Here is a 25383-nt window from a genome sequence, read left to right as displayed (position 1 = left end):
GACAAAAGGGTCATTCTACCAATGCGACAACTGCAAAATATCGTTAAACCCGCTTAACCGCTCGTAGAGGTCGCGATGTCTGTTCAACAACTAACAACTGGTAGGGAATTGTGGTAACTTGTTCAACAATTGACAAAGCTCGGGATAATGACACATTAAGGAATAAAGACAAACCTAATTTCGGGATGAAATTCTTTCAACAAGGGAAGAATGTGACAACCGACAAATCCAGGCTAAAACCCGAATTTGGCGCACATCGTAATCTTACGTTTTAGAGATAGTTTTTATTAATTTGGTCGTCATATGCATAGTGATGTCTATCCGGGTTGAATTTCACATTTGATATATTATTTTTTTATAAATTACCGGCTCACACACGAGTTAACCCGACACGTACGAAGATTGGTGGTAAATGTCTAAATACATGGGAAACCACTCTATAGTAATACTATGTGTGTAATGCTATAAATATATATATTTAGATATATATTTGTTATTATTTAAGTTTTTGACAAGTTAATTGTAAATTATATTTGTGATACGCGGTTAGAGCAACACTAATACAAATGTATAAAAATATTTTTATACACTAGACACATTCATATTTTTATGATGGTTCTATTTTACATTTTATTAAAAAAAGTAAATAGCGGGTAAAATTAAGTGAGCATTTTGTACACCTAGCAAAACATAATCCATACTCAATAAACCACCACCCTACCCTACCCTACCCTACTCCCACCACACCTTACTCCCTAGTCCTACCTGCATATCCTACGTCCAACCTACCCTCCCATATCTTGAAGATTTGCTTGATTAAATCTTGCCCATGTTTTGATGATGACCATTAGATATTTGGGTTTTTGTTTTTTTTATATATTTATGGTTTTACATAAAAACCATATCCATTAGAAACAACACCACAAAAACACATTAGCCCTTTCATCCCTTTCTATCTTACGGTTACACACATCCTCACACACATAAGGTTGAATCTTCAAGTTCAAGCATCTCACTATCTTGTTTCTACTCTACTCTAAGTTGGTATGATCCCTTTCATCCTTGTTTCTCTTGAGTTATATGCATTTTATTTTAGATCAAACAATCACCCAACACAAGTCCCTATGTAATATATGTTATATTCTAAGATTTAGAAACATGCTGTTAGAAATGTGATCTCACCCATTCAATTGGTTTACATGAATATAAAATGTTTGAGTTCACAAAATGCTAGTGACATGTTATTCATCCAAACTTTTTAGTTCAGAAATAAAAAGGAATCGAAGGGCATTAATAAACAACTTAAAAGTCCTATAAATATATATATATATATATATATAAGGCTACTGATAAGTTATTTCTTGGGGAATATTTATAAGTGTTTTAGCTAAAAACAAACTGATATATATACTTTAGTATATTGGGTTTTGTTGGTGAAAAAGAAATATTGCTAGATATTGTTGATGTTTAGTGGGGAAACTTGGAAACAAAGTGATAACTTGGGTGTTTTGGTGAAAAATGATGCGTTTAAAAACTCTATGTTTGATTTTGAGGGAAATTATATATTTTGTAACCTTTAACGTTTTAAACCCTAACAAGCCTTTTACGTAGGGAGATTATGATAAAATTTTATTTTGTTGGTGAAAATGACATAAACATAAGACATGGATTTTGTGGACCATTTTCTATATATACATTTTTATAACATAAAACATGCATATCTTTTGAAAGGCTTGGTAATATCAAATGGCACAAGTATTGTTGTGCAGTTATGTGTAATTATAGGAGTAACATGGGTATATACCGTAGCATAAAACAAATAGAGACACATGAAATAAATATAGTATTTATTTGTTATATTATATATAAAAATAATATACATTATTATTATTTTTATTACGATACATGATGTATTTGGGACATATTCTTCTAAAAAAAATAAATATATATAAAATATATTTATTCATTTAACAAAGACGAATAAATAATACGGATATTATTTAGACTCGGGTTAACACGAACACGTAGACGTGTGTGTCGAACACGAATTATGTCTTATATAATTTTAATCCTACTAATATTATAATTATTTATAGTTGTAAATAAACATATTGGGAAGTCGGGAAACACATCACCAACGGTTGTCGAGTCAAACGAGTCGAGTCAAACATTTGAAACAAGGGTCGTATTAACACATCGAGTTGTGTTGGGTGAATCAATTACATATCAGACCTGTATGTCTTAGACTTTGAACAACCCTTAAAGTATCTTTGTTGTAATTAGGACACCTATAGGTCATCACGCAATCGCGGGCTTTATTTGTCTTTGATTGGTAATTGGAGTAATTGCTTTGCTGATCAGGTGAGTTCATAACCCCCACTTTTTACTGTTTTACATTTTTATAAATGTTTTCGGGGGTGGAAAGACATGCAAGTTTTGCAAAAGTAAACAACTTTTCGTTGAACAAAAACTCATATTTCTAAACCATATTGCGAATGGATTTCAAGGAACTCAAATGGTTTACGAACGGTTTATACTAAACATACCGGTTTTACAAAACAAATGCGTATTTTCACAAACGTGCATGATTTTCATGACTAGTGACAGGAATGTCCTAGTTACTACAACGGGACTGGGTTGTTCTGCGTACGAACAACGAGACAACCCAATGGGTTTATGTCCCCCTTTTTCTTTTGAAATACATATTAACTACGGTATGATTAAGCTATGGAATGAACTCTTGGATCACGTGCGAATAGGCGCTAACTTAGGCACCATTAATCCTTTTAAGGACCACGGAACAGGGGGTAGATCTATCGGGTATGGGCGAGCCCCACTCACGGTCCTTGTGCGGCCACTTAGAGTGCTTTTGTGTCCCTGTCGAAGTGAATCGACACTTAAATCGTCTACCGGGTTGAGTGCTTCCTATGTCGGCACACATATTAATGTCTTAGCTACACATTAATGATCAACATGTTCATAGACGCATTACATACCTACTTATAAACTGAACTTTCAAATGTTTTTAAGATTCATTTGATGTAAACTCACAAGTACATGGATTTACAAACTTTAGTAACGGTTTTCAAGTTATACCTAAGTAAGAGGAAGCGCTGATCCTGCTTACAAAGGTTCGTTTGGGCTCGGCCCATTCTCTCTCGTGCAATGCACAAAGACTATTGTGGGCTAAACTCACAGTTTTTCATCATGCCAAGAAAATAATTTTACTATATTTTCTCAACAAATTTAAACCGGTTATCAAAAAGATTTATTTTAAATCTTTTTAAAACAAACTATGAACTCGCTCAACTTTATGTTGACTTTTTCGCATGTTCTTTCTCAGGTTGCATTTTTCAAAACTACGGAACGGTTGGAATAGAAGAACCCACGGGATTTCGAGTACTTAGCGGGCGTTCATTGTTTAGAAGTCTTAGCTTTTTGCTTCCGCTGTGCAATGAAGATACCGGTCCAGTCACGCCAGCTCTGATATTTCGGGGTGTGACATCGCCGCCGCCACTTTTATACGCCGGAAGATCAAAGATTCATGGGGGTGTGGGGTGTGTTGTCGGAGGGAGATGGGTGGCGCCCGTCGGAGATGTAGCTCCGGTCGCCGGAGCTCAGTAGAGGGGGGAACAGAGGGTTTGAGTTCTATAAGTTACAGGTATGGGTGCTAATGAGAGAGTGAGGGAGAGAGGTAGTGGTGTGTTAGGTTGAAGACACGTTTTGAGATTTTTTTTTGGGGAGCGAAGAAGATAGAGTGCGGCTGAACACAATTAAGTAACTTTTAGGGTTTGACTTATTTAAGTACCAAGTTTCACTTAATGGGCTTGGGCCCAAGGCCCACAAGTCCAAACCCGTGTTTTTAAGTGGCCCGCCAGCTTCTACAAACCCATTTACGAATCTCGAACTCCACGTAGCGTCGTAAGCTAAAATTTTAAATTTAAAAAGGCGTAAGATAGCGTCAGTAGACGTTGTTTGTCAATTGCGTTAAAACACTGCGGTTGCCGTTCCTAGTCTGTTTTTTTTTTCGATTCGATTCCGACCGTGATTCCAAAAATAGGAAAGCGAACACGTATTTTCTAAAAACATAGCAACACGGAAATACGAGGCGTTACATCTACCACCACCACTCCCACAGTGCCACCACTCATTTTCGATGACCTATGTTGTCGAGGCTTCTCGTTATTTTGTTCTAATGACCGATTGAAGGCGTCTTCTACAGGACCTCTTGATGACTGTCGTAAGGTAAACCAAAAACCTATTTAAACTACGTAGATAGCGTAAGTAGGGTATCGTATCCACGGAGAATTTGTGGTCAGTGTTAAAGAATTTAATTAAAAACTAAACTATCTAATTGTGGGTTTGTTTGATTTAAAAGAAAACAAAATTTGTCACGAAAAGTGTTATCAGAATGAGAAGAAGTAACCTCCACCCGGAATCCTGAATACCCGTTTTAATACAAAAATCCGTTTACTGATTCAAAACACCACATAGACATGACCTTTGAATTAATGACTTTGATTAATTGTTAAGGATAGTTTTAAGATTCACCATTCAACCTAACAACGCAAGAAAGTTGCCAATACGCTTAATAAACGATAACTAATTCAAACACAATCAACGTTACCAAGAAATCAACACAAGTAGTCAAGATATACCCGTTTACAAGAATCAGAAATAAGATAATTATGTCAAACAGAGCAAACGTTCATCCGGGCGGAAGTCACTGATTATTTAGCCGCTCATGCTTGTTTATCTAGCTTCAATCTTGATTCGGGAATGATTAAACATGAGAAAACAGCCTTGAATGATGTTGAATCATGTTATAATTGTCTCCTGGTTTGTATATGACGGTTGCCAATTGATTGTTATGAAAGTTGATGACCTAATAATCTATTTTCGTTGTTTAAATAAGAATTCCCGTCGTCACCCGGGCCGCGCGTTGCGGAACAATCACCCCCACCCTCCGTGTGTCGCGGGGGTCACCTACTTGACCGACATTGTTCAATTTTGACCGACATTCACTTCTTGATCTCCAGCGCGTTGCGGACATGGACCAGAAGACTGCCGCGTGTCGCCTGACGTGTTCAGGTTGATTTTTTTCTATCTCGCGTCCCGTTGACCTTCAGATCCCGCTTTTAAGCTCGTTTTCTCTCAATTACTCACATTAACACTTGTTAAGTCAAAATTACCAACACTATATAATACACTTGGTTTGACCAGACATCACCTCTGGTGGTTACTGAAGTCTGCATTCACCACATTCCCCCAAATCTCCCAAAATCACCACTATTTTTCATCACCTTCACGCGTACAATCATTCATATTATGTAAAACAATACATTTATCCATCAATCTCAATGGCAAGAAACCCTGCAACTCGTCTTCTCCGCCTATGTTCTTCACAATATAAACTCTCAAAGGTCAGATTTTTCCCATCTTCTAATTGATTTTCTTTACATTCCACACAAACCCACCAATCTTTTTGCTTTTTTCACCCTAAAAGAACCAAATTTCCCCTTTAGGGTTAGATTTTAGGGTTCCTAGTTTCAGTTATTGTACACTAAAATCTACAGTGTTAGAACATGTTGATGATAATAATAAGAAGAAGGATGAAAATCAAGTATCTACATCACATGTTGCAAATGTTGATCATGTACAACTTTACCGTAGGCTTCGTGATGGTCCGGTTGCAAGAAAATTAGGGGTAGAGGTTGGTTGGAGAGAGATGAAGAGGAGGGATTCTAGGGTTAGGGTTGGGGAATTAGGGAAGATGGTGTTTATTTGTTAATGAACATTTTAAATAAAAACATGGAATGACCAGAATACTCTTAAGTGGATAGACATAACTGAAAATTTTAACTTGGTTAGTGCTAAAGGACGAAAGGTGTAATGTGTTTTCCAAATAAAGGATTGTAACTGTAATTATTGAAGTTAAAAGCTATTCATTGCAACCCGCTACAAACATAAAGGACGAAAAGTGTAATTTACCCAAATATTAAACTCAACGAGATTTCGATTCAAAGTTTAAAACAGTTACAAACTTATTTATCTATCTATCTTTTCAAACATTTTTTTTAATAAGAAAGTACTAAATTTAAGAATAAAGTACAATGGTATACGGATGGTCTATGTGGTTTATCAAGATTTTGGATTTACCCTTTAGTTTTCCAAAAGTACACAACTCGTCCTTGTGATTTACTCTTTATAACGTATTTAGTCCCTAACTTTTTTCAAAAATACACGGATGGTCCATGTGGTTTGCACTTTGTAACGTATTTAGTCTCTAACTTAAACATACTGTGCACTAAATACGTTACAAAATGCAAACCAGGGACTATTCGTATACTTTTAAAAACTAGAGGAGTCCATCAAGATCTTGTGTTATTCAAGCATTCGTAACCGTCTGGTCCATTACGATACAAACTCGTGTCACCTAACAACACTAGTAGTCAGAATTGGACTCTAATTCTAATTCTAACAACAATAAAATATTCACCTACAAAAAAACGGTTTCTCCATCCAATCCAGATCCCAAAAAAAAAAATCATCCTCATCTAACCTAATTTCATGGAGTCCGAATCCACTGTTCAATCAGACAACGATCACGGATGGCAGAAGGTCACATACGCAAAGAAAAACAAGAAGAAGAACCACAACAACAACAATCAGCAACAATTACCGAACTCGCATCTCAACGGATCCACCAGTAACACCGAAAGTGTGTTCGCTGCGATTGAGAAGCAATCGGAAGAGCGTCGGAAGGTTCTGGAAGCTCAGAGACTAGCGATCGATGATGATTTTGATTCTGAACCTCCGGTTAGATCGTTGAAGAAGAAGAAGAAGAAGAATTATGAGGATAGTGATGAAGAGGTTGGTGAGGATAAAGTGGATGTAACGGATGATGTTGACGCGACGAAGAAGAAGAAACAGAAGAAGGTGAAGAAACCTAAGGTTACGGTTGCGGAAGCGGCTGCGAAGATTGATGCGGATGAATTGGCTGGTTTTCTGGTGGATGTGATGGTGAGTGAATTGAGTATCCATGATTTTATTCGTTATTAGTTAAAATTATTACAATTTTGGAAGCTATAGGATTTACAGTTGAAACATATAGACACTTTTTAGGTTTAGTTGTGAGAACTTTTGGATATTATTTGTTAAAATATTGGCTAGTTTTCTGTTGGATGTGACGGTGAATGAATTGAGTAGATGTTGTGCTGTTATGATTTTTTTTTCATTATTAGTTTAAGTTGTTATGAATTTAGAGCTCTAGGATATATGGTAACGGTTTTATTTTTATTAAAATTATGAATTTACATCGAGATAGACGGTAAACGGGCAACAAGCTGCACTGCTACCCTTTTTTGAATAGCGAAACTAAGTCTTTTAAAAACTATGTTCATAGATCTCGGGGTCACAACATTACTATGCATGACCGTTTGAACTCGACTAAGTAGGTCCACAACCTCGGGGTCATAACAATACTATATATAGTTGAAACATATAGACACTTTTTAGGTTTAGTTGTGAGAACTTTTGGATTTTATTTGATTATTGGTTATAAAATATTGGCTAGTTTTCGGTTGGATGTGACGATGAATGAATTGTGTAGATGTTGTTTGTGTAATTTAATTTGCTGTTGTGATTTTTTTATGCTATTAGTTTAAATTGTTACAAGTTTATAGCTATAGGATGTACAGTTGAAACAAATAGGCACTTTTTAGCTTTAGTTTTGAGAACTTTTGGATATTATTTGTTAAAATATTGGCTAGTTTTAGGTTGGATGTGACGGTGAATGAATTGTTTAGATGTTGTTTGTGTAATTCAGTGTGTTGTTATGATTTTTTTTATTATTTGTTTAAATTGTGAGAAATTTATGGCTCTAGGATATACAGTTGAAACAAATAGACAGCTTTAGTCTGTTTGGAGAACTTTTGGATTTTAATTGATTATTGAGTAGATGTTGTATGCGCAGTTCGATGTGCTGTTATAATTTTTTTTTAATTATTAGTTGAAATTCTTACAAATAGACACTTTTTTAGCTTTAGTTGTGAGAACTTTTGGATTTTATTTGATTATCGAGTAGATGTTGTATGTACATTTCAGTGTGCTGTTATGATTCTTTTTTCATTATTAGTTTAATCTGATACAAATTTAGAGCTCCAGGATATACAGTTGAAACAAATAGACACTTTTTAGCTTTAGTTTTGAGAACTTTTGGATTTGATTTGATTTGATTATTGGTTTAAATACTAAGAACTAACATTTATAACTTGTGTTTATAGACTTCATATGAGGCGCAGGAAGATATACAATTAAGGAGGTTTGCTGACTACTTTGGACGTGCATTCTCTAGCGTGCCTGCTTCACAATTTCCTTGGGTGAAGTTATTTAGAGAATCCCCTGTTGCAAAGATTGCAGATGTAAGTTCTCTTCGAGAAACTATGATTATAATACAAGTTAAAATGATAATGAACTTATACTCCTGACTGCAAAATTATAGTGCTTATGATTGTATTGTCCAGTGATTTGATTTGTATGAAGAGTTTGTGATCCAAACAATTCAAACTGTATGTGAATGTCTTTGAAGAGTTAAAATGATAATGAACTGTATGTGTACGTGTATGAACTTTTCTCTTCTGGTAGCATATAACTTATTCATGAAAAATGAAAAAACAAATATCGGTTTTTTTATGGTATGAAACCTTTTCTTCTTCCTCTTCTCATTCTTTTCGTTTAAGTGCAGAATCCTGTGTCACATATTTCTGAGGCTGTTTACAGAACATCAGTTGATTGGATTAACAAAAGACCTGTGGAAGCGCTTACTTCTTTTATCGTTTGGTCTTTAGACAGCATTCTTATCGACCTTACAAGCCAACTCGGTGGTCCAAAGGGTTCAAAAAAAGGCACCCAAAAGACATCCTTAAAATCTCCAGTAAGATAAGAGAAATCACTTAATTGTTCTTCATCAACTTAGTTTAACTGATTTCATTCCTATGAATCTTTAACAGGTGGGTCTGTTTGTAGTATTAGCTATGGTGTTACGAAAGAAACCTGACGCGTTAATTACCGTATTGCCAACTTTAAACGAAGCACTAAAGTATCAAGGTCAAGACAAGCTTCCATTGATTGTGTGGATGGTAACACAAGTGAGTTGACTCGGTACCATTAACTGTTTATGAGCAAAAAGAGATTCTATTTCTGGTTCCATAAAGGATTATATATTGATTATAAAGAGTTTAAACTTGCAGGCATCACAAGGGGACCTGGCGGTCGGGTTATACTTGTGGTCTCATTTGATATTGCCTATAGTTGGGACCAAATCGGGCTCCAATCCGCAAACACGGGATCTAATATTGCAATCAGTGGAAAGGTTTTAAATCGCTCTTCTTTCTTTACATCTACCGCATAGTTAATTGCAAACCTGTGACGTATTGATTATTTTTCTTGTGTTTGTAGGATTCTGTCTGCCCCAAAGGCTCGGACTATTTTAGTAAATGGTGCTGTGCGAAAGGGTGAGCGTCTATTGCCGCCAACCGCATTTGACTTGCTTTTGAGAACCGCCTTCCCTTCATCATCAGCTCGTTTGAAGGTGGGACTTCTGTAAGCTATATTGGTCATTTAGACTGTTCATTTAATAGTAATTCCTGGAAAAGGGTAAAATTGTCATTTACTATTGAGTATTGGGAGCCACCTTCCCATTGGTAGTAATAGTCTTGGAAACGGTCATTTACTAATTTTCATACGATTCATTCAACACATAAAACAAACAACACTATTATTAATCGAACGGTGAATGACAGATTGAATATTCATTCATGAGCCTTAAAAATGGTTGTTATCGTACAGGCAACAGAAAGATTCGAAACTGTGTATCCTACGCTAAAAAAGGTGGCTCTTGCTGGTTCCCCTGGAAGCAAAGCCATGAAACAAGTCTACCAACAAATTATGACTATTTCTTTAAAAGCTTCCGGAGAAGGTACACTTATTTAATAAATTTAACTTCTAAGTTGAAGAATATATTTCGAACGTTAATTTCTTGATATTTTTCCTTTGCAATGGCAGGGATCCCTGAGCTAGCCCATGAAGCATCTGATATTTTTATCTGGTGCACAACTCAAAATCCTGATTGTTGCAAGCAATGGGTTAGTTTCTTCCCTTTTTTTTGTATAAAATAATCATGATAAAACTGAACTTTCGTGGGAAAAGACGAAAAGGATTTCTCAGTTCCATGCTTTAATCTCCAAATTGAGGCTATATCTTGTAAATCTAAGTGTCTAATAGTAATACCGTGTAGCTCCCAAGCAATCCCCTTCTAATAGTTGACTAGTTAAACCGCCTTAATTTGACTTTTGTTCATTAATGTGGATGAGAATTAGATGCAAATAATAATGTAATCAGCATGGATCAGAAATTCAGAATCTTAGTATTGAGATATGCAAATTAAAAAACATGAAACTTTGGTGCCTAACTGAGTTAATTCATCTATGTCACCTTTTTAACTCGTTTATATGAAAAAAAGGGTCAATTCGAGCTGTATTTGTTTGGTAACGGGTAAGCAGGTAAAATACAAAAAACCACTAAATAATTATAACGTACTAATAGTAGTTTTATTCATAGTTGTTAATAGTGAATAGCGACAAGGGACCTATATGCTACATAGCGAATAGCGACAAATAGTGACCGTTATTTTATAAATAGCGATACACTAGAAAAAGAATTTTGAAAATTTTTATATGTATATTATATCAAATTCCTTGGTATATATGCTATTTTACATATATATTTAACAAAAAACTATAAATCCATCTATTTTATAGCTGTATCTAATTGCTATTTACATAAAAAAAAAAACCTAACTGTCGCTATTCACGCTATTGGTCGCTATGACCCAGATAGCGACACTTGGTCGCCTCGCTACCTAGCACGCTATAGCGGTCGCTATAGCCGCTATTGACAACTATGGTTTTATTTAAATAAAATTATATTATTATATGAATCATATTTAGTACATTAAATAATTTAAACCCAAAAATGACAAATGGCATTGACCCGTTTTGGCTCGAGGATAAACGTGGTTGTTTTGACCCGAACTCATATTATTCCATTACCCAACCCGCATGTACCCGTCACCTCTAGTAACTAAGTTTGAACTTTATCTTTGGTGTCATGTGTTATTAAAAATTCAGTTTGTGCTGAGTTATATTTACAACTAAAAGGCGTTAATTCCTTAAATATGATTATGTGCAGGATATGGTATATTTGGATAATTTAGAAGCAAGCATCGTTATTTTGAAAAGGCTCAATGAACAATGGAAGGAACTATCTCTAAAACAGTCTTTTCTTGAGGCCCTAACTGAAACTCTCAAGAGTTTAAAGAGAAAGGTATCATGTCAAAACGGGCCGGGCTGGGTTGACCGGAAAACAGCTTTGTTCATTTTTGAGTAAAATGCCATTTCGTCCCGGAGGTTTGCGATTATCGTCCAACGGTTTGTTTTTTCGCATCTAGATCCAAAAGGTTTGAATTCTTGCCATTTTTATCCGGCTCTTGAACTCCATCCATTTTTCTCTGTTAAGGCATATGGGTATACAAAAGACCGAATTGCCTTTTAGGGTAACAAAAAAAGACGAAAATACCACTACCTTAACGGAGACAAATAGATGGAGTTAATGAGCCGGATGAAAATGACAAGATTTTAAACCTTTGCGGAAAAACAAACCTTTGGACAAAAGTCGCAAAACTTGCTGCTAAACCTTAGGGACGAAAATGGCATTTTACTCTTCATTGTTTTGTTATAATTTTATCATACCGCACTTATGTGTTCTCTTTTTTATTTATTCCCCCTAGAATGAGAAGGCGATGACAGAGGGAGATAAATCCGGTGATCAAGCACTCTACAGGGAAGCGGATAAACACTGTAAGGTGTTATTGGGAAGGGTATCACGCGGGTGGGGGTGCGCCAAAGCAACGGTGTTCCTCATTGTTGCCTTTGGGGTGGGGGCTGCGTTTCTGACTCCAACGACCTTGGAGTCTTTGGATTGGAACCGGTTATCTGAAGTTATAAACATCCAGAAGTTCGTCTAAGATGACGAAGACAGACTAATAATATACACAGTATCAGTTAAGCAGGCAAGGTCAAAATTGCCCTTTAATATAATAAATAAAATAATATATATATATAAAAGTGAGAGTGAGGTATTTATTATTTATCTTTTTCTTCCTAAAACTAATTGTAGTTTAAACTAGTTGCGAAGCGATCTTTGTGATTTTTTCTTCTAAAGCCATGAGTATAGATAGTTATTTGATTTTTCATCGGTCATTGTTGATTTGTTGCTATGTGGCTTGTGAGCTCTAAAAACAAGCACGTATGCACGCACGCACGCACATTGTGGCTTTTCGATAGCGTCAACTGTCAAGTTCACTTTTCTATTACTATGATGCTAAAGAGGTTATCTTTGTATTGGGCCTGATCCAGTGGGCTTTGGCCCGCCGATCTCCACTGGAATGGGCCAACCCTTCTATAAAGTTAATTCACGTTTAAACATACACCTCTATGGATGATCATCGAGTTATCGTTGTCGGTGTGGGATTAGTACAACTTTGGTGTGATATTCGACACACTAGAGATCTCCTCTGTGTTAACAAATTTGAGTTTTTGATCAACACACGTGATGATGGACAACAAAACATATGTCCAATCTAGTGTTGTAGTATTAGGTGAGTGACAATGTTCTTGACCTACCATGTGACATAGAAGTATAGAACACATTATGGACAGCTTACAATCGTTCATAATAATGGTTTGAAAACCACAAGAACCATCATATACTATAAAGAATACAAAATTAACAAGCTGACACTAATTGCATGGTAAAGAAATATGATTATGGTAAATTATCTTAATTTTATTTTTGTCTTTTAACTAATAAAATTACAGTGCCAACAATTTTGTTGAAACTTAAAAGACGTAAAATGCAATTTACCCTAAATATAAATTAAATCGTTATCAAAGTTTTAAGTTAATTAATCAATTACAGTTATAATCACTTCACTTAGCTATAAATGAGGTTGTCATTACATTAAATATCGACAACTATAGAATTCATAACTCATAAATCCATTTAAATAACGACAACTTTAGAATTCATAACTCATAAATCCATTTAAATAACGACAACTTTAGAATTCATAACTCATAAATCCATAGTAATATTTATTTTTCTACGACAAAACCACCCGATCATAAATCCATAACTCATAACCACCAGAGTATCATCGTGCCACGAGCAGAACCCGATCATATCCATATCCACGAGGGTATAATGTTATACATCAAATCAGGAGGAAACCCAATAAATCTGGGAAAACCCCCTTGTGTGAATCGAACTCATGACCTAATGGTCCCTACCCTAAACTTTATCACAGCTCCAAGATGACATTAGACTATAATGTCATGGGCATTTATTTATTTATTTATTTTTCTAAATAGCATATAAAATTTAATATCCCATAGGATGAATAATATATAATGCTACTCAATACAAACGTGCACTATGGTGCGTTTAATCTTCGCTCTCAATAAAAGGAACACAAGTAGGACCATACTTGATGACAGTGCACCAATTTGGACACCCCACATACCAACCAAATTTTAAAATTAATAAAAACGAAATACAACTTTAATAATAAAAAAAACAGTTGCAACAACCGCTTTTGCAATGCAGTTTATCTACTTTTAGATACTTTGGACTAACATAGAAGCAATCTCTGATCATAACAACCATTTGTGCTTTTGTCACACACACACACACACACACTACTACTATTAGATCAATTGAGATATCTAGTGATTTGAGAGGAAATGGCGACAATGCTAACATGGCGAAAAGCATACGGCGCTCTCAAAGATCACACGAAAGTTGGGTTAGCTCATGTTAATAGTGATTTCAAGGTTAGTTTATCGAATGAATTCTTCTAGCGATTTTTTTCTTATTTTAATTCAATGTATGTTAAGTTTATATAATAAATCTGTTTTAGGAAGTTGATGTTGCGATCGTTAAAGCTACAAATCATGTCGAATGCCCACCCAAAGAGAGACACATCAGAAGTGAGTGTTTTTTTTTTTTTTTTTTTTTTTTTTATGTTAGATTTTTTAGTTGGATAAATGCATGTGTTTATTGTAGAAATATTGGCTGCTACATCTGCCATTCGACCTCGAGCAGATGTGCAATATAGTTTACATGCACTTACAAGACGATTAGCCAAAACTCGCAACTGGACGGTAGTGTTAACAACGTATAAGTTATGATTTATGGTTCATGTTTGATACAAATAGATCTTTTTGTTTTATGTTACTTTGTTAGGTGGCATTGAAGACACTGATAGTTATCCATAGGGCGTTGCGGGAGGGTGATCCTGCTTTCAGGGAAGAGCTTTTGAATTTCCAACACCGAGGGCATGTTTTGCAGTTAGCTACTTTTAAAGACGATTCAAGCCCGATTGGTTGCTTATGAAACTCTATTTGTGTTGTTTGTATTATTGTGTTGCTTTTAAATTTATGATTTTATAAAATGTGAATGTGGATTTTCAGCTTGGGATTGTTCGGCTTGGGTTCGTACGTATGGACTGTTCTTAGAGGAACGGCTTGAATGCTTTAAAATTTTGAAATATGATATTGAATCTGAGCTTTTTACTAGATCTGCTAAAGGTGAAGATAAGGTATGTTCACTATTAAACAAGATCTTGTTAACGACTTAGTTTTGCTCTTCAAAAAGGGGTTGCAGCGCAGCTTGTTGCCTGTTTACCTTCTATTTCGATGTAATTTCTATATATGCATTAAAACTTTTGTGAATGTATGTTAACAGATCCATATCCAACAACACATGCATTTATTTAATTTAATTAAATCATCATCATACTCAGTATATCCCACCAATAGCAAAGCTAAGGTAGGGTCTGAGCAGGGTGAGATGTAAACAGCCTTACCTCTACCACGTAGGAATAGAGAGAGAGGCTGCTTCCAATGAGACCCCTGGCTCGATTGTAGTTTTGCATCAAGCCTTGGACATAAGGCACATAACACTCAGCAATTGAGACATACGCCGATTAGCGCATGTCTTTGGGCTATCAACGCCTCCACATAATGCATGATTAACCATCCCCCTCTTTTAACGTTATTTACACGAAATTAGTAAAATAACGTTAAAATCAGTGCACTTTCACTTTTGCCCCCCAAGCGCCCACACATTATATGAGCATACCGCAAGCGGGGCGTATTTAATTTAATTAAATAATATGTTTAAATTTATTATCGTATGGTATTCAACACGTCTTTACTTATAATTTGCAGGGCTATAGCAAAACACGCGATTTGGATAGTGAAAAACTTTTGGAGCAGTTGCCTTCTTTACAGCAGCTATTATACCGTCTTATGGCATGCAAGGTTTGTTACCTCCTCAGTACAAGTGGCGGGTCGGGCAGGTCGGGCAGCTTCAACTCTTTTTACCTTTTTTCTTATGCAGCCTGAAGGAGCAGCTATCGGTAATTATGTTGTACAATACGCGCTAGCTTTGGTACTCAAAGAGAGCTTTAAAATTTATTGTGCAATAAACGATGGAATTATAAATCTTATCGACAAGGTGATTTTACTTGCATTACATTAAAAAGCATGATACCTTCTTCTTGTAGCTTTCATTTATATTTTTCTAAAAATAACCATTTCGCGATGTCAGTTTTTCGAGATGCCAAGACATGAAGCCATAAAAGCCTTGGATATATATAAACGAGCCGGTAATCAGGTGACATCTTGAATCATTCATTAATTTTGATTTATTTACAAACCTTTCACTTTGTAATATTATGATTATTAGATATGGCAAATCAGATTGACCCGACCCGTGTCATATTTTAAGCTACTCTTTATTTTATTTATGATTTTGACCCGTTAGGGGTAACTTATAACCCGAATCGACCTATTCATATAATCAAATTTTCTACAGGCTGAAAGTCTTTCTGACTTCTATCAAGTCTGTAAACGACTCGAGCTCGCTAGAAACTTCCAATTTCCTGTTCTTAGAGAGGTAAATATACTATATTACCCATCGAGTAAGGTTGGGGTATTATTATTAGTTATTAGTAATTTAAAACTCTTGCAGCCTCCACAATCTTTTCTTGTGACTATGGAGGAGTATATAAGCGAAGCGCCACGGATGGTACCCGTCACAACAGACGCTTTGGTGCGTGTAAACTTACTTACTATCATACGGACCCTAAATCATATATTTAAAATTTAGAGTTAATTGCCCGGATGGTCCCTGTGGTTTCACGTTTTTTTAGTCCCCATCTTTTGAAAATAGCAGGTATGCTCCCTATGGTATGTTATTTTGTTACTCGGATAGTCCCCGGAGTAGATGTCAGTTAGTTTGGAAATAGCAGGTATGGTTTGTAATTTTGTTACTCGGATGGATAGTCCCCCCCGAGTAACAAAATTACAAACCATAGGGAGCATACCTGCTATTTCCAAAAGGTGGGGACTAAACGTGAAACCACAGGGACCATCCGAGCAATTAACTCTAAAATTTAATTATTTTTTAATAATAATATTGTGCACTTCCAGGAATATCCGGAAAGGCTTATGCTGACTTATAAACCAGAAGACAACACTGAAGATGCAAATTCGCCTGTTGAAGCTAAACCCGTGCCCGTAGATAGTTTTTCTGTGTCAAATGACGATACTACCCCTGACCCTGACCCTGCACCTTCCCCGCCAACTGTTAACAGCAGCCAGGATCCCGATGATGATTTACTGGTAACGTGTCAAAATCTGATTGGTTAATCAATCCCACATGTTTGTGAATTTGTCTATATGTTACATTTAGGGGTTAACTTTCAATGCACCATCAATTGAGGAAAGCAACGCGTTGGCTCTTGCCATAGTTCCAACTGGTAACGCGTCTTTTATTTCATGAAACTTTTATTCATGACTTATTTTTTTATGTGCGATGTCTATGCGTAGATGCGACATCAAATGGATCCACTGGTGTACAAGCGAAAGACCTTGATTTAACCGGATGGGAACTTGCACTAGTCACCACCCCCACCACCGATATTTCTTCATTTCAAGAAAGACAACTGGTAACTAATTCCTAGGGCTGGCAATAGGTAACCTGTATAAGACACGATTAGAACTGTTTACTGAAAAGTACACCAAGTGATTTTTTACGTTTTTAAAAATAATCAAAATTTGAAAGTTATGATCCATTATTTCTCCTTCTAGGTGCATAAAATATACAGACATTGGATATAAAGTAGTTAAACGAGTCGTATTCATGTTTAAAATTTTTGTTGTTCACATTATCAGATACCACTTAAACCTGATAAGACACTATTTACCAGCCCTACTAATTCCACTTGTTTACTAGCTATTATACTTGTTTTTTTTTTTTTCATTATAACCGAATTAGTAACGTAAATGATATTAGAGGTAACGTTTTCTACCCTTTAACTTATGGACATGTTGATCTAGGTTATGTCATTATCTTTAAATATTATACATTGACATGACTTTTACAAAACATAAAACACAAATGTCCAAAAAGATATAAAGGAAGAATGAAAAAATTACACCGTTGGTCCTTGTGGTTTCTGCCAAATTTCAATGTCGGGTACTAATAGTTTTTTGTTGCAAAATCAGGTATTAATGTTCTAATTTGTTACAATGTTGAGTACTAAGGCCAAAATTATATACCAACAGTTTTGTATACAAAATTATAATATATCATTGTTATAGTCAATATAGTGTAGTGTTGAAATGGACCTTAATAATGTGTAGGTCAACCTAGCCCAGCCCAGCCCAGCCCAACCCAACCCATTTTTAGTTTTGACTAGTTACATTTTTAGTGTGCAAAATTGTTGTTGTAATCAAGAATTGTGTGGGCAGGGTGGTGGATTGGACTCGCTCACGCTCAACAGTTTGTACGATGAAGGAGCATACAGAGCAGCCCAACAGCCTGTTTACGGGTCTCCAGCACCCAACCCGTTTGAAGTAGGGGACCCGCCGTTTATAGCAGATCCTCATATAGCTAACCCATTTGGTCCAGCCCAGCAACAACTGAGCTTGACAATGGGTCCACCCAACCCTTTTATCGATTCAGGGTTTGGCCCGTTCCCGGTCAACAATACGCATACTCAAGTCACTAATCCGTTCGAGACGGGTTTGTTATGATGAAACTTGTAGAGGATATCACCCAAAAAAGGAAGAAATTGATTTTTTTTTTTTTTTGGTTTGGTTGTGGGTTTTGTTTTGTTACTTAGGGTCATATGGTCCTAAGATCTTGTAACATGCTTGCTTTTGTGGGTTTTTTTTTTTTTTTTTTGAGGAAATATAATCTTGTTTTGGTTGTTATTTGTTAGATATTGAAATCTACTTTTTTTCACTAGTGGTATAGCGTACTACATATAACGGATTGGCTAAATACATCCCCTTTTTACTGGTTATACCCTTTTTTTCTAAAAATACAGTTTAAAAGTTGTCAAATTTTATCTCTCTATACAATTTAAATATGTTTTTTTAAGACAGTTTCTCTAACTAGTATTTTATTATATTTCTATAAAACGTCATTACAAATTAATTAAAAAGATATATTTTAAACAATAAAAAAGTTTCAGAACCTTTTTTGAAAAAAACAGTTTTATTTATTTTGTATTTTAGTTCTCTCGTCTTTCTATTTCTATTTTTATTAGTATTATTATTATATTAAAATGTTTTTATAATATAATTAACAACTTTTATTTATTAAAAGTAATAAAATACAAAAAGAAAATAAAACGTTAACTAGCACATTAGGTAGTAAAATGATTTGATCAAAGCATGTAATATTAATTAATAATCGATATAAGTTGAAATTTAATTATTGCGAGGGTATGTTACTGACTAATCAAAATCATAATCTACAAACTGATAGTGGTGATTCTCAAATATATTTCTCTTCTTTTAACTCCAAAAACTATATTAAGATGGCTGGCATTAAAGCTTCATAAAAATATATGTGTATTAATGTTTATACAAACTGAATTCGAATACCAACTTCAAGCCGTTATGAACAAAAAAATCACACTTCAAAGTTAAAATGACTTGCTTAGTTTAAAACGTAATGAAACGATTTTTTTTTCAAATAACCAAAAAAAAATCTTTTTAAATAAGATAACATTTTAAAAACAAATACTAGTAACAAAAATCATTAAAGATAACAAAATGACAAAAAAAGGGTTTGGATTGTAATAATGTGAAAGTTGAAGGAGGTGGTGCATTTAGTAGAAAAGAAGATACATTTAGTAGCGTCCTATAAGGATGGTAGTTTATATGTTGTATATATCTTAGATTTTTAGTTCAACTTACTTTGTTTAATATTGAATAGATAATAAAAAGGGAGATAAACAATAACGTGAAAATTAAGACGAAAATATGATTTTAAACTTTGCCATGAGTCATGCACATGGTCATTTAAATGAAATATCATTAATAAAGTTAAAGTAAACACTAATTATGTAAAACAATCATCTTCTTTACTTTAAAGTCTTTTATCATAAATTTTAGACTGAATTATAACAAAATGATGTTTGTCTTTCGAGTCATCAATGGAAACCGAAAGCAGTTGTAACTGTTGCCCAACCAAGCAGGGACATTTGACCAATGGATCTATTTGATTTAGTCTGTAAGCAACTTTTTAAGTCCGCGCTAGCTATTAAATCAACAACCTTGACATGTTATTCGTTCAATAAGCTCGTTTGGTCTCAAACATTGTTCAACAAAGAAAAAAGTCAAGCATTATGAGGTTTCATCAGTTTTGTTTTGATTTTCATCGATTTTTCTTGATTCAATAAAATCGGTTGAATCTTTCATTCCTAATCCGTTAACTCGTAACTAAATCAATAACACCATGGTTTCGATTTCTATAGGCCGATACGATGATTTAGTAAAATGATAGAACCGGCCAATAAGATACGATATTTAAAAAGAAATATATAAGAGTAGGTCTAACATGTGGTATCCTTAGTGGCTCCCCACACCTTGCTTTCTTGAATGACTCCACCTACTTATTAGTGGTTTATCGACCCCCTAACTGGCTTTTATTTTCTTATCATGATATACATTATATATTTGAGCAAGTTTGTATTACAACTTTTACTTTTCTAGGGACCATGTGTATATTTTAATATAGCAAACTATAAATAGGTGTAATAAGAATAATAACAAAATGAAAGAAAACCCAAACATACGATGGATTGTTATAAGTTTTGTAAATCGTTCGAAGAAAAAAAATGATATTAATGAGTCATGTATATGGATTGGTGGGTAAAACCCGACACATGCATGGAAATCTAACATGAACTCGAACAAGGTAAGGACATAAATCTTATCAAACACAAACTCAAACACAGAGTTTTCACGAATTGAAACTAACAATGTTTGTTAATTTTACTTTAGTTTATATGTTTTGCATTTATTCTCCAAAATCATAATATTACAATAAAAAGTAGACATGTATATAAAATAATTTTAAATCATAGAATGTGAACATGTTTTGTCAACCTAAACACGACCTTCGTAACTATACGTGTTTTGTCAACCTAAACACGACCTTGGTAACTAAACGTGTTTATGGGCTCGATTCGATACTAACCCGAACATGTCTCAAGTCCACACATAAAACAAGATGTCATTCTTTTTTTTTTTAACGACAAAGAATCTCACGTGTAAACCTACCATACTCGAGGCGATGTTCAAGGTCGACTCCCCAACCGCCATGAGACCGTGCCCTCTGATGCGCAGGAACCGGATGGAATCCGTAAACCCTCCCCCCTGGTCAGGTTCGAACCCAGGATTAAAGCCCCGATTCATCTCTTCACCCAAATGTCTCTCGAAAATGACCTAAGCAGGAATTGAACCTACGTCCCTACTAGAGAGAACATATCTTTTGACCACTGAAACAACATCTCTATTATCTCTATGACAACAAGATATTATTCTAGATGAAACTCTTAAGTTTACTTTTAATTAAAAAAAACATGAATTCCAGTTAGTTTACCTTTAATACATATTAATTATTATTATTTCTGTAAAATATCTTAAATTAAAGAAGAATGTAGCCCCATTGACAGCATACAAAGTCTAATTCTGTTGCTTAAAACTCAGTCAAGACTCTCAATAGTCAAACCTCACAAACATCTCTCTCTCTCTCTCTCTCTCTCTCTCTCTCTCTCTGTAAATATACATACAAAAAAAGAGCGAGCAATGGCTGCAAACAAATTTGCAACAATGTTGGACAACAACACAAACAACATCACATTAATTCTCATTTACACCTTACTCGAATGGATATTAATAATCCTCCTCCTTGTCAACTCTGTTTTCTCCTATTTGATCATCAAATTCACTCAATTCTTCGGTTTAAACCCTCCCTGTTTCGCCTGTGCACGAATCAATCGAATTCAACACCATCTCTGTGAGCTTCACTCAAAAGAAATTTCTGAATTGAAGTTCTGTTCAAATCATAAAAAACTAGCCGAATTTCGTGACATGTGTGAGAATTGCTCATCCTCTGATCCGGGTCCGAATAATTTGAATAATCGGAAGTTAGCGGAACCGAGGAATATTGTGTTTTCGAAAGTCGAACGGATTGATGTGATGCAGATTGATGGAGAAGGTGAAGTGGATTTGAAGTGTTCTTGTTGTGGAGTGAATTTCGAGAGGAAATCTTCTTGTTTTGTGATTCATCCTTTATGGGATGTTATGGATATTGCCCAGAAGGTGAATTCGATCGATGATTATATTGAGAAAAAGGTTTCGGATGATCGAATTGGATCAAATTATGAAGAAGAATTTGAAACAGAGGAAACAGAGGAAACAGGGGAAACAGAGGAAAGAGAGGAAACAGGGGAACATGAAGTTGAAATTACTAGAGAATTAAATTCAATTGAAGAGAATTTGATTCAATTTGAAAACGGGGAAGATTTAGATTCACAGGATCTTCAGTTTTTTACTGAATACAGTGGAGATAAGTTGTTTCCGTTTGAATTAGCCGATCAAAAAACAGAGGAACTTTCGAATAGTATTGAAGAAGAAGATCATGAATTTGGGGATTTTCAAGAGGCTAAGATGAATTTACAAGAAACTGTTGTTTTTCATGAGAATCTGAGTGATTTGATTGATTTTGGTGATGAAAAAGTTGCCACGAATGAAGAAACTCAAATCCGATTAATCGACACTGGAGAGGTTCAAGAGGATGATTCAGATAGTCGTCATCCAGGTAAGTATGTATGATCTTACCTAGTGCAAACGAGCCGGGCTACTCGAGCTTAAACGAGCCCGAGTGAGTCTGAGCTTTGCTTATCGAGCTCGAGCTGGCTCATGAGCCTAAACGCGCTCTCTGCTTATATAAATTTTTATTAATATATTAAATTTATATTTAAATAATAATAATAATTACCATTTATAAAAATATAAAAAAATGACTAAACTATATGTATAATAATAATTATAATTAATATAAATTAATTATACAAATATTAAACAAGTTGAACCCGAGCCGAGCTCAAGCTTGAAAATTTACCTACGGGCCGAGCTCGAGCTTTCATATGTCAAACAGCTCGAGCCTGGTTAAAGCTTGGGTTCAGCTCGGCTCGGCTCGGCTTGAACAGGAATTACTCTTACCATTTCAATCAAATTTATTTAAATTATAATTGAATTTTATGTTTTCTGCAGCTCATGAAGAAGAAGAAGTTGTGTCAATAGGAACACATATTCCGGTTTTGGATTCATGTGATGAGATCATACTCGAAGAACCTTCAACAGTTTATGATTCTTTGCATTCAAATATTGAAAATGGTAATATCTAATAGTGTTATAAGAATATGTATGTCATTACCCAAATGTCAAGAATTCATGAAACTTTGTTTTTGAATTTGTTTAGATTGTGAAAAGGCTCAAGAAGAAGAAAATGTAGGGGATTTGAAGAACTTGAGTGTAAAGATAGAAGAGATTGAGGAAGAGAGAGCTCCGGATACACCGTCGGGTATGCATAGTCCGAATCCATTTCACAAGAAGTGGTTGATCCCCAAGGCAGGGGCGGAAGAGTCTTTTGACGGAAGTGTGATTAGTGAAACGGACAATGGTGATCCGGTGAACACGGCCGAGAAGCTCAAATCGGCTTTAAAAGCCGAGCGGAAAGCGTTACGTGATTTATACTTAGAATTGGAGGAAGAGAGGAATGCTTCGGCTGTGGCCGCTAATGAGACTATGGCTATGATAAACCGGCTTCAAGAAGAGAAGGCGGCGATGCAAATGGAGGCGTTACAATATCAACGAATGATGGAAGAACAGTCGGAATACGATCAAGAAGCTTTACAACTCTTAAATGAACTTATGATGAAGAAGGAAAAGGAATTGGAATCGTATCGAAAGAAAGTGTTGGAATACAAGGCGAAAGAGAAGATGAAAACGTCTTCGGTTTCCGAGGACGACGAAGGGTCATCAGTCGACTTGTATCATGTAACCGAAGATGCAAATACCCTTGACGTGGATCGAAAAATTCAACATGCGCATACACCCATTGATTCCGTTTTGGATTTGGAATCGACATTAGCCGACTTCGAGGAAGAGCGGATTTCGATTCTTGAGCAATTGAAGTTCTTAGAAGAGAAGCTTGTGGCATTGAGTGATGAAGAGGATCAACATTTTGCTAATGTAAGGGTAATAGAGGATCACTATGAAGAGACCAACGCTATAGGTTTTAGTTTTAGTGGTCAAGTTATTGAATGTACCACAAACAACGGATTTGTGAGAACCAGAAAACAAGCAATGGGGAAACAACTTCTCCCTCTTTTTGACGTGGCGGAAGACGATGTGACGGTTAGAAACGGATACGAAAATGGATTCCATCCTTCTAAGTTTGAAGACACGGCTGTCATGAGATTTGAACTCGAGAAGAAGCGAATAGATATGGAAGAGGAAATAGATCAACTCCACGTAAGGCTACAAGCCCTAGAGGCGGATAGAGAGTTTTTAAAACATTGCATCGGATCGATGAAAAAAGGCGATAAAGGGATGGAAGTACTTCTAGAAATCTTGCATCATTTACGAGACCTTCGAGACGTGAATCTTCGAGCAAAGAGTTACACCGAGAATGTCCTCTTATAAGATTCATTACAAATCTATATACGGTACGTAACTAGTTATTTTTTATCTAACAAACGCAACAAGAGTTTCTATCTTTATTAATACTAAAACTCTTGATGCGGTAATAAAATAATATAATAAGTTTTCTTTAATGGTTATACTTGCTTTATATCACTTTTTTCCATATGTTTAGGGTCAAAAAGTGGTGAATCATGGAAGAGAAGTCCTTGGAGGCACATTGTTGTGGGGTTTCCTTTATTCCATATATGGCCTTGTGCTATAGCATGTTTCTTAAAGCATCAAGGGTTTTTGAGTCATTTCATCTCCACTTTTAAAGGGAAAAAGGAGGAGGATGATGATGGTTGCGAGTGATTAGGATAGTGAGGTTTAGAAAGAAAGAAGACAAAAAAAAGTTAGGGTGAGAAAAGTTACCATTTTCACAATGATTTAGTTTCAAGTTGAGTAAAGTTAACTTGTTAACTTGTGTATGTCCGTTAATACATGTGTTATATGTTGTTTTATTTTGTATGTTTTACCTTTTTCTTACATGTATTATAAGATTGTATTATATAACATAATGTTACACACTATGTTGTATTATATTCTTTTATAATATGATGGGATAAAGATAAGACATACAATGGTGGACAACATATCCAAGTTGTTTTGATTGTTGACAGTTAGGTGTAGGAAAATTTCAAAATTTTGGAATTTTTTTTCTTTAAAATTTGTCTTTGGAGTAGGAAGAAAGGGCAAGGGTCCTATTCCTTATATTTTATGTGTCCTTTTGTAAGTATATAAAGTCTGTTCTTTTGTTTGGAATTGATTGTTCTATGTGTAGTTGTTAATTTATCTGTTTATTGACATCTACCTTAAATTGGTAACGTAAGTGGCGAAGCTTGAGATTTCCGACCGGATGGTCGAAAACGTATATACCAAAAGTTTCTATAAAACCGGCCGGGGGGGGGGGGGGTCAAAAACGTATATACCCAAAAAAATTCTATACGAAAACTACATACTCTCCACTACTGAGCGAAAAGTTCGGAGGGTCGGCCGCCCCCTCCCGCCTCCACAAAGTTACGCCCTTGGTAGCATTGTGTTTGTCGTTTAGAATGTTTGTCTCAATGGCCAAACCTCTTTATATTAATCACACATATATATTAGGTAATTAACGGGTAACCCCTAAATGGTCACGTTAGTAGCAGAG

The 25383-nt window shown here is 35.3% G+C and overlaps 3 protein-coding genes across 4 annotated transcripts; all 3 read left to right on the top strand.

The window, feature by feature from the left end:
* Positions 1-959: 959 nt before the first annotated feature.
* Positions 960-12311, top strand: LOC110915183. The gene is made up of 12 exons (XM_022159836.2): positions 960-1044; positions 2295-2361; positions 3344-7023; positions 8286-8423; positions 8747-8935; positions 9012-9149; positions 9252-9373; positions 9460-9592; positions 9850-9979; positions 10066-10145; positions 11251-11385; positions 11849-12311. The coding sequence occupies exons 3-12, from the start codon at positions 6571-6573 to the stop codon at positions 12083-12085; spliced, it is 1755 nt and encodes a 584-aa protein (XP_022015528.1). The 5' UTR covers positions 960-1044; positions 2295-2361; positions 3344-6570; the 3' UTR covers positions 12086-12311.
* A 1416-nt stretch (positions 12312-13727) lies between these two features.
* On the top strand, positions 13728-18435 carry LOC110915184 (putative clathrin assembly protein At2g01600). 2 transcript variants are annotated; one of them, XM_022159837.2, is made up of 14 exons: positions 13728-13952; positions 14039-14108; positions 14185-14282; positions 14365-14503; positions 14592-14719; positions 15351-15443; positions 15523-15639; positions 15733-15798; positions 16000-16080; positions 16156-16236; positions 16617-16808; positions 16879-16945; positions 17016-17134; positions 17940-18435. In XM_022159837.2, the coding sequence occupies exons 1-14, from the start codon at positions 13863-13865 to the stop codon at positions 18222-18224; spliced, it is 1626 nt and encodes a 541-aa protein (XP_022015529.1). In that variant the 5' UTR covers positions 13728-13862; the 3' UTR covers positions 18225-18435. The 2 variants fall into 2 exon arrangements, with proteins under 2 accessions (XP_022015529.1, XP_035840979.1); XM_035985086.1 differs by lacking the exon at positions 14185-14282 and having other exon boundaries at positions 13795-13952.
* Positions 18436-21226: 2791 nt separating this feature from the next.
* Positions 21227-24998, top strand: LOC110915186 (myosin-binding protein 2). Its single transcript, XM_022159838.2, has 4 exons — positions 21227-22308; positions 22764-22886; positions 22972-24220; positions 24370-24998. The coding sequence occupies exons 1-3, from the start codon at positions 21294-21296 to the stop codon at positions 24195-24197; spliced, it is 2364 nt and encodes a 787-aa protein (XP_022015530.1). The 5' UTR covers positions 21227-21293; the 3' UTR covers positions 24198-24220; positions 24370-24998.
* The last annotated feature ends 385 nt before the right edge of the window (positions 24999-25383 follow it).

This window comes from Helianthus annuus, chromosome 16 (assembly GCF_002127325.2).
Source record: "Helianthus annuus cultivar XRQ/B chromosome 16, HanXRQr2.0-SUNRISE, whole genome shotgun sequence".
In the NCBI taxonomy this organism is placed as follows: domain Eukaryota; kingdom Viridiplantae; phylum Streptophyta; class Magnoliopsida; order Asterales; family Asteraceae; genus Helianthus; species Helianthus annuus.
This window is presented reverse-complemented; position numbering and strand designations above follow the sequence as displayed.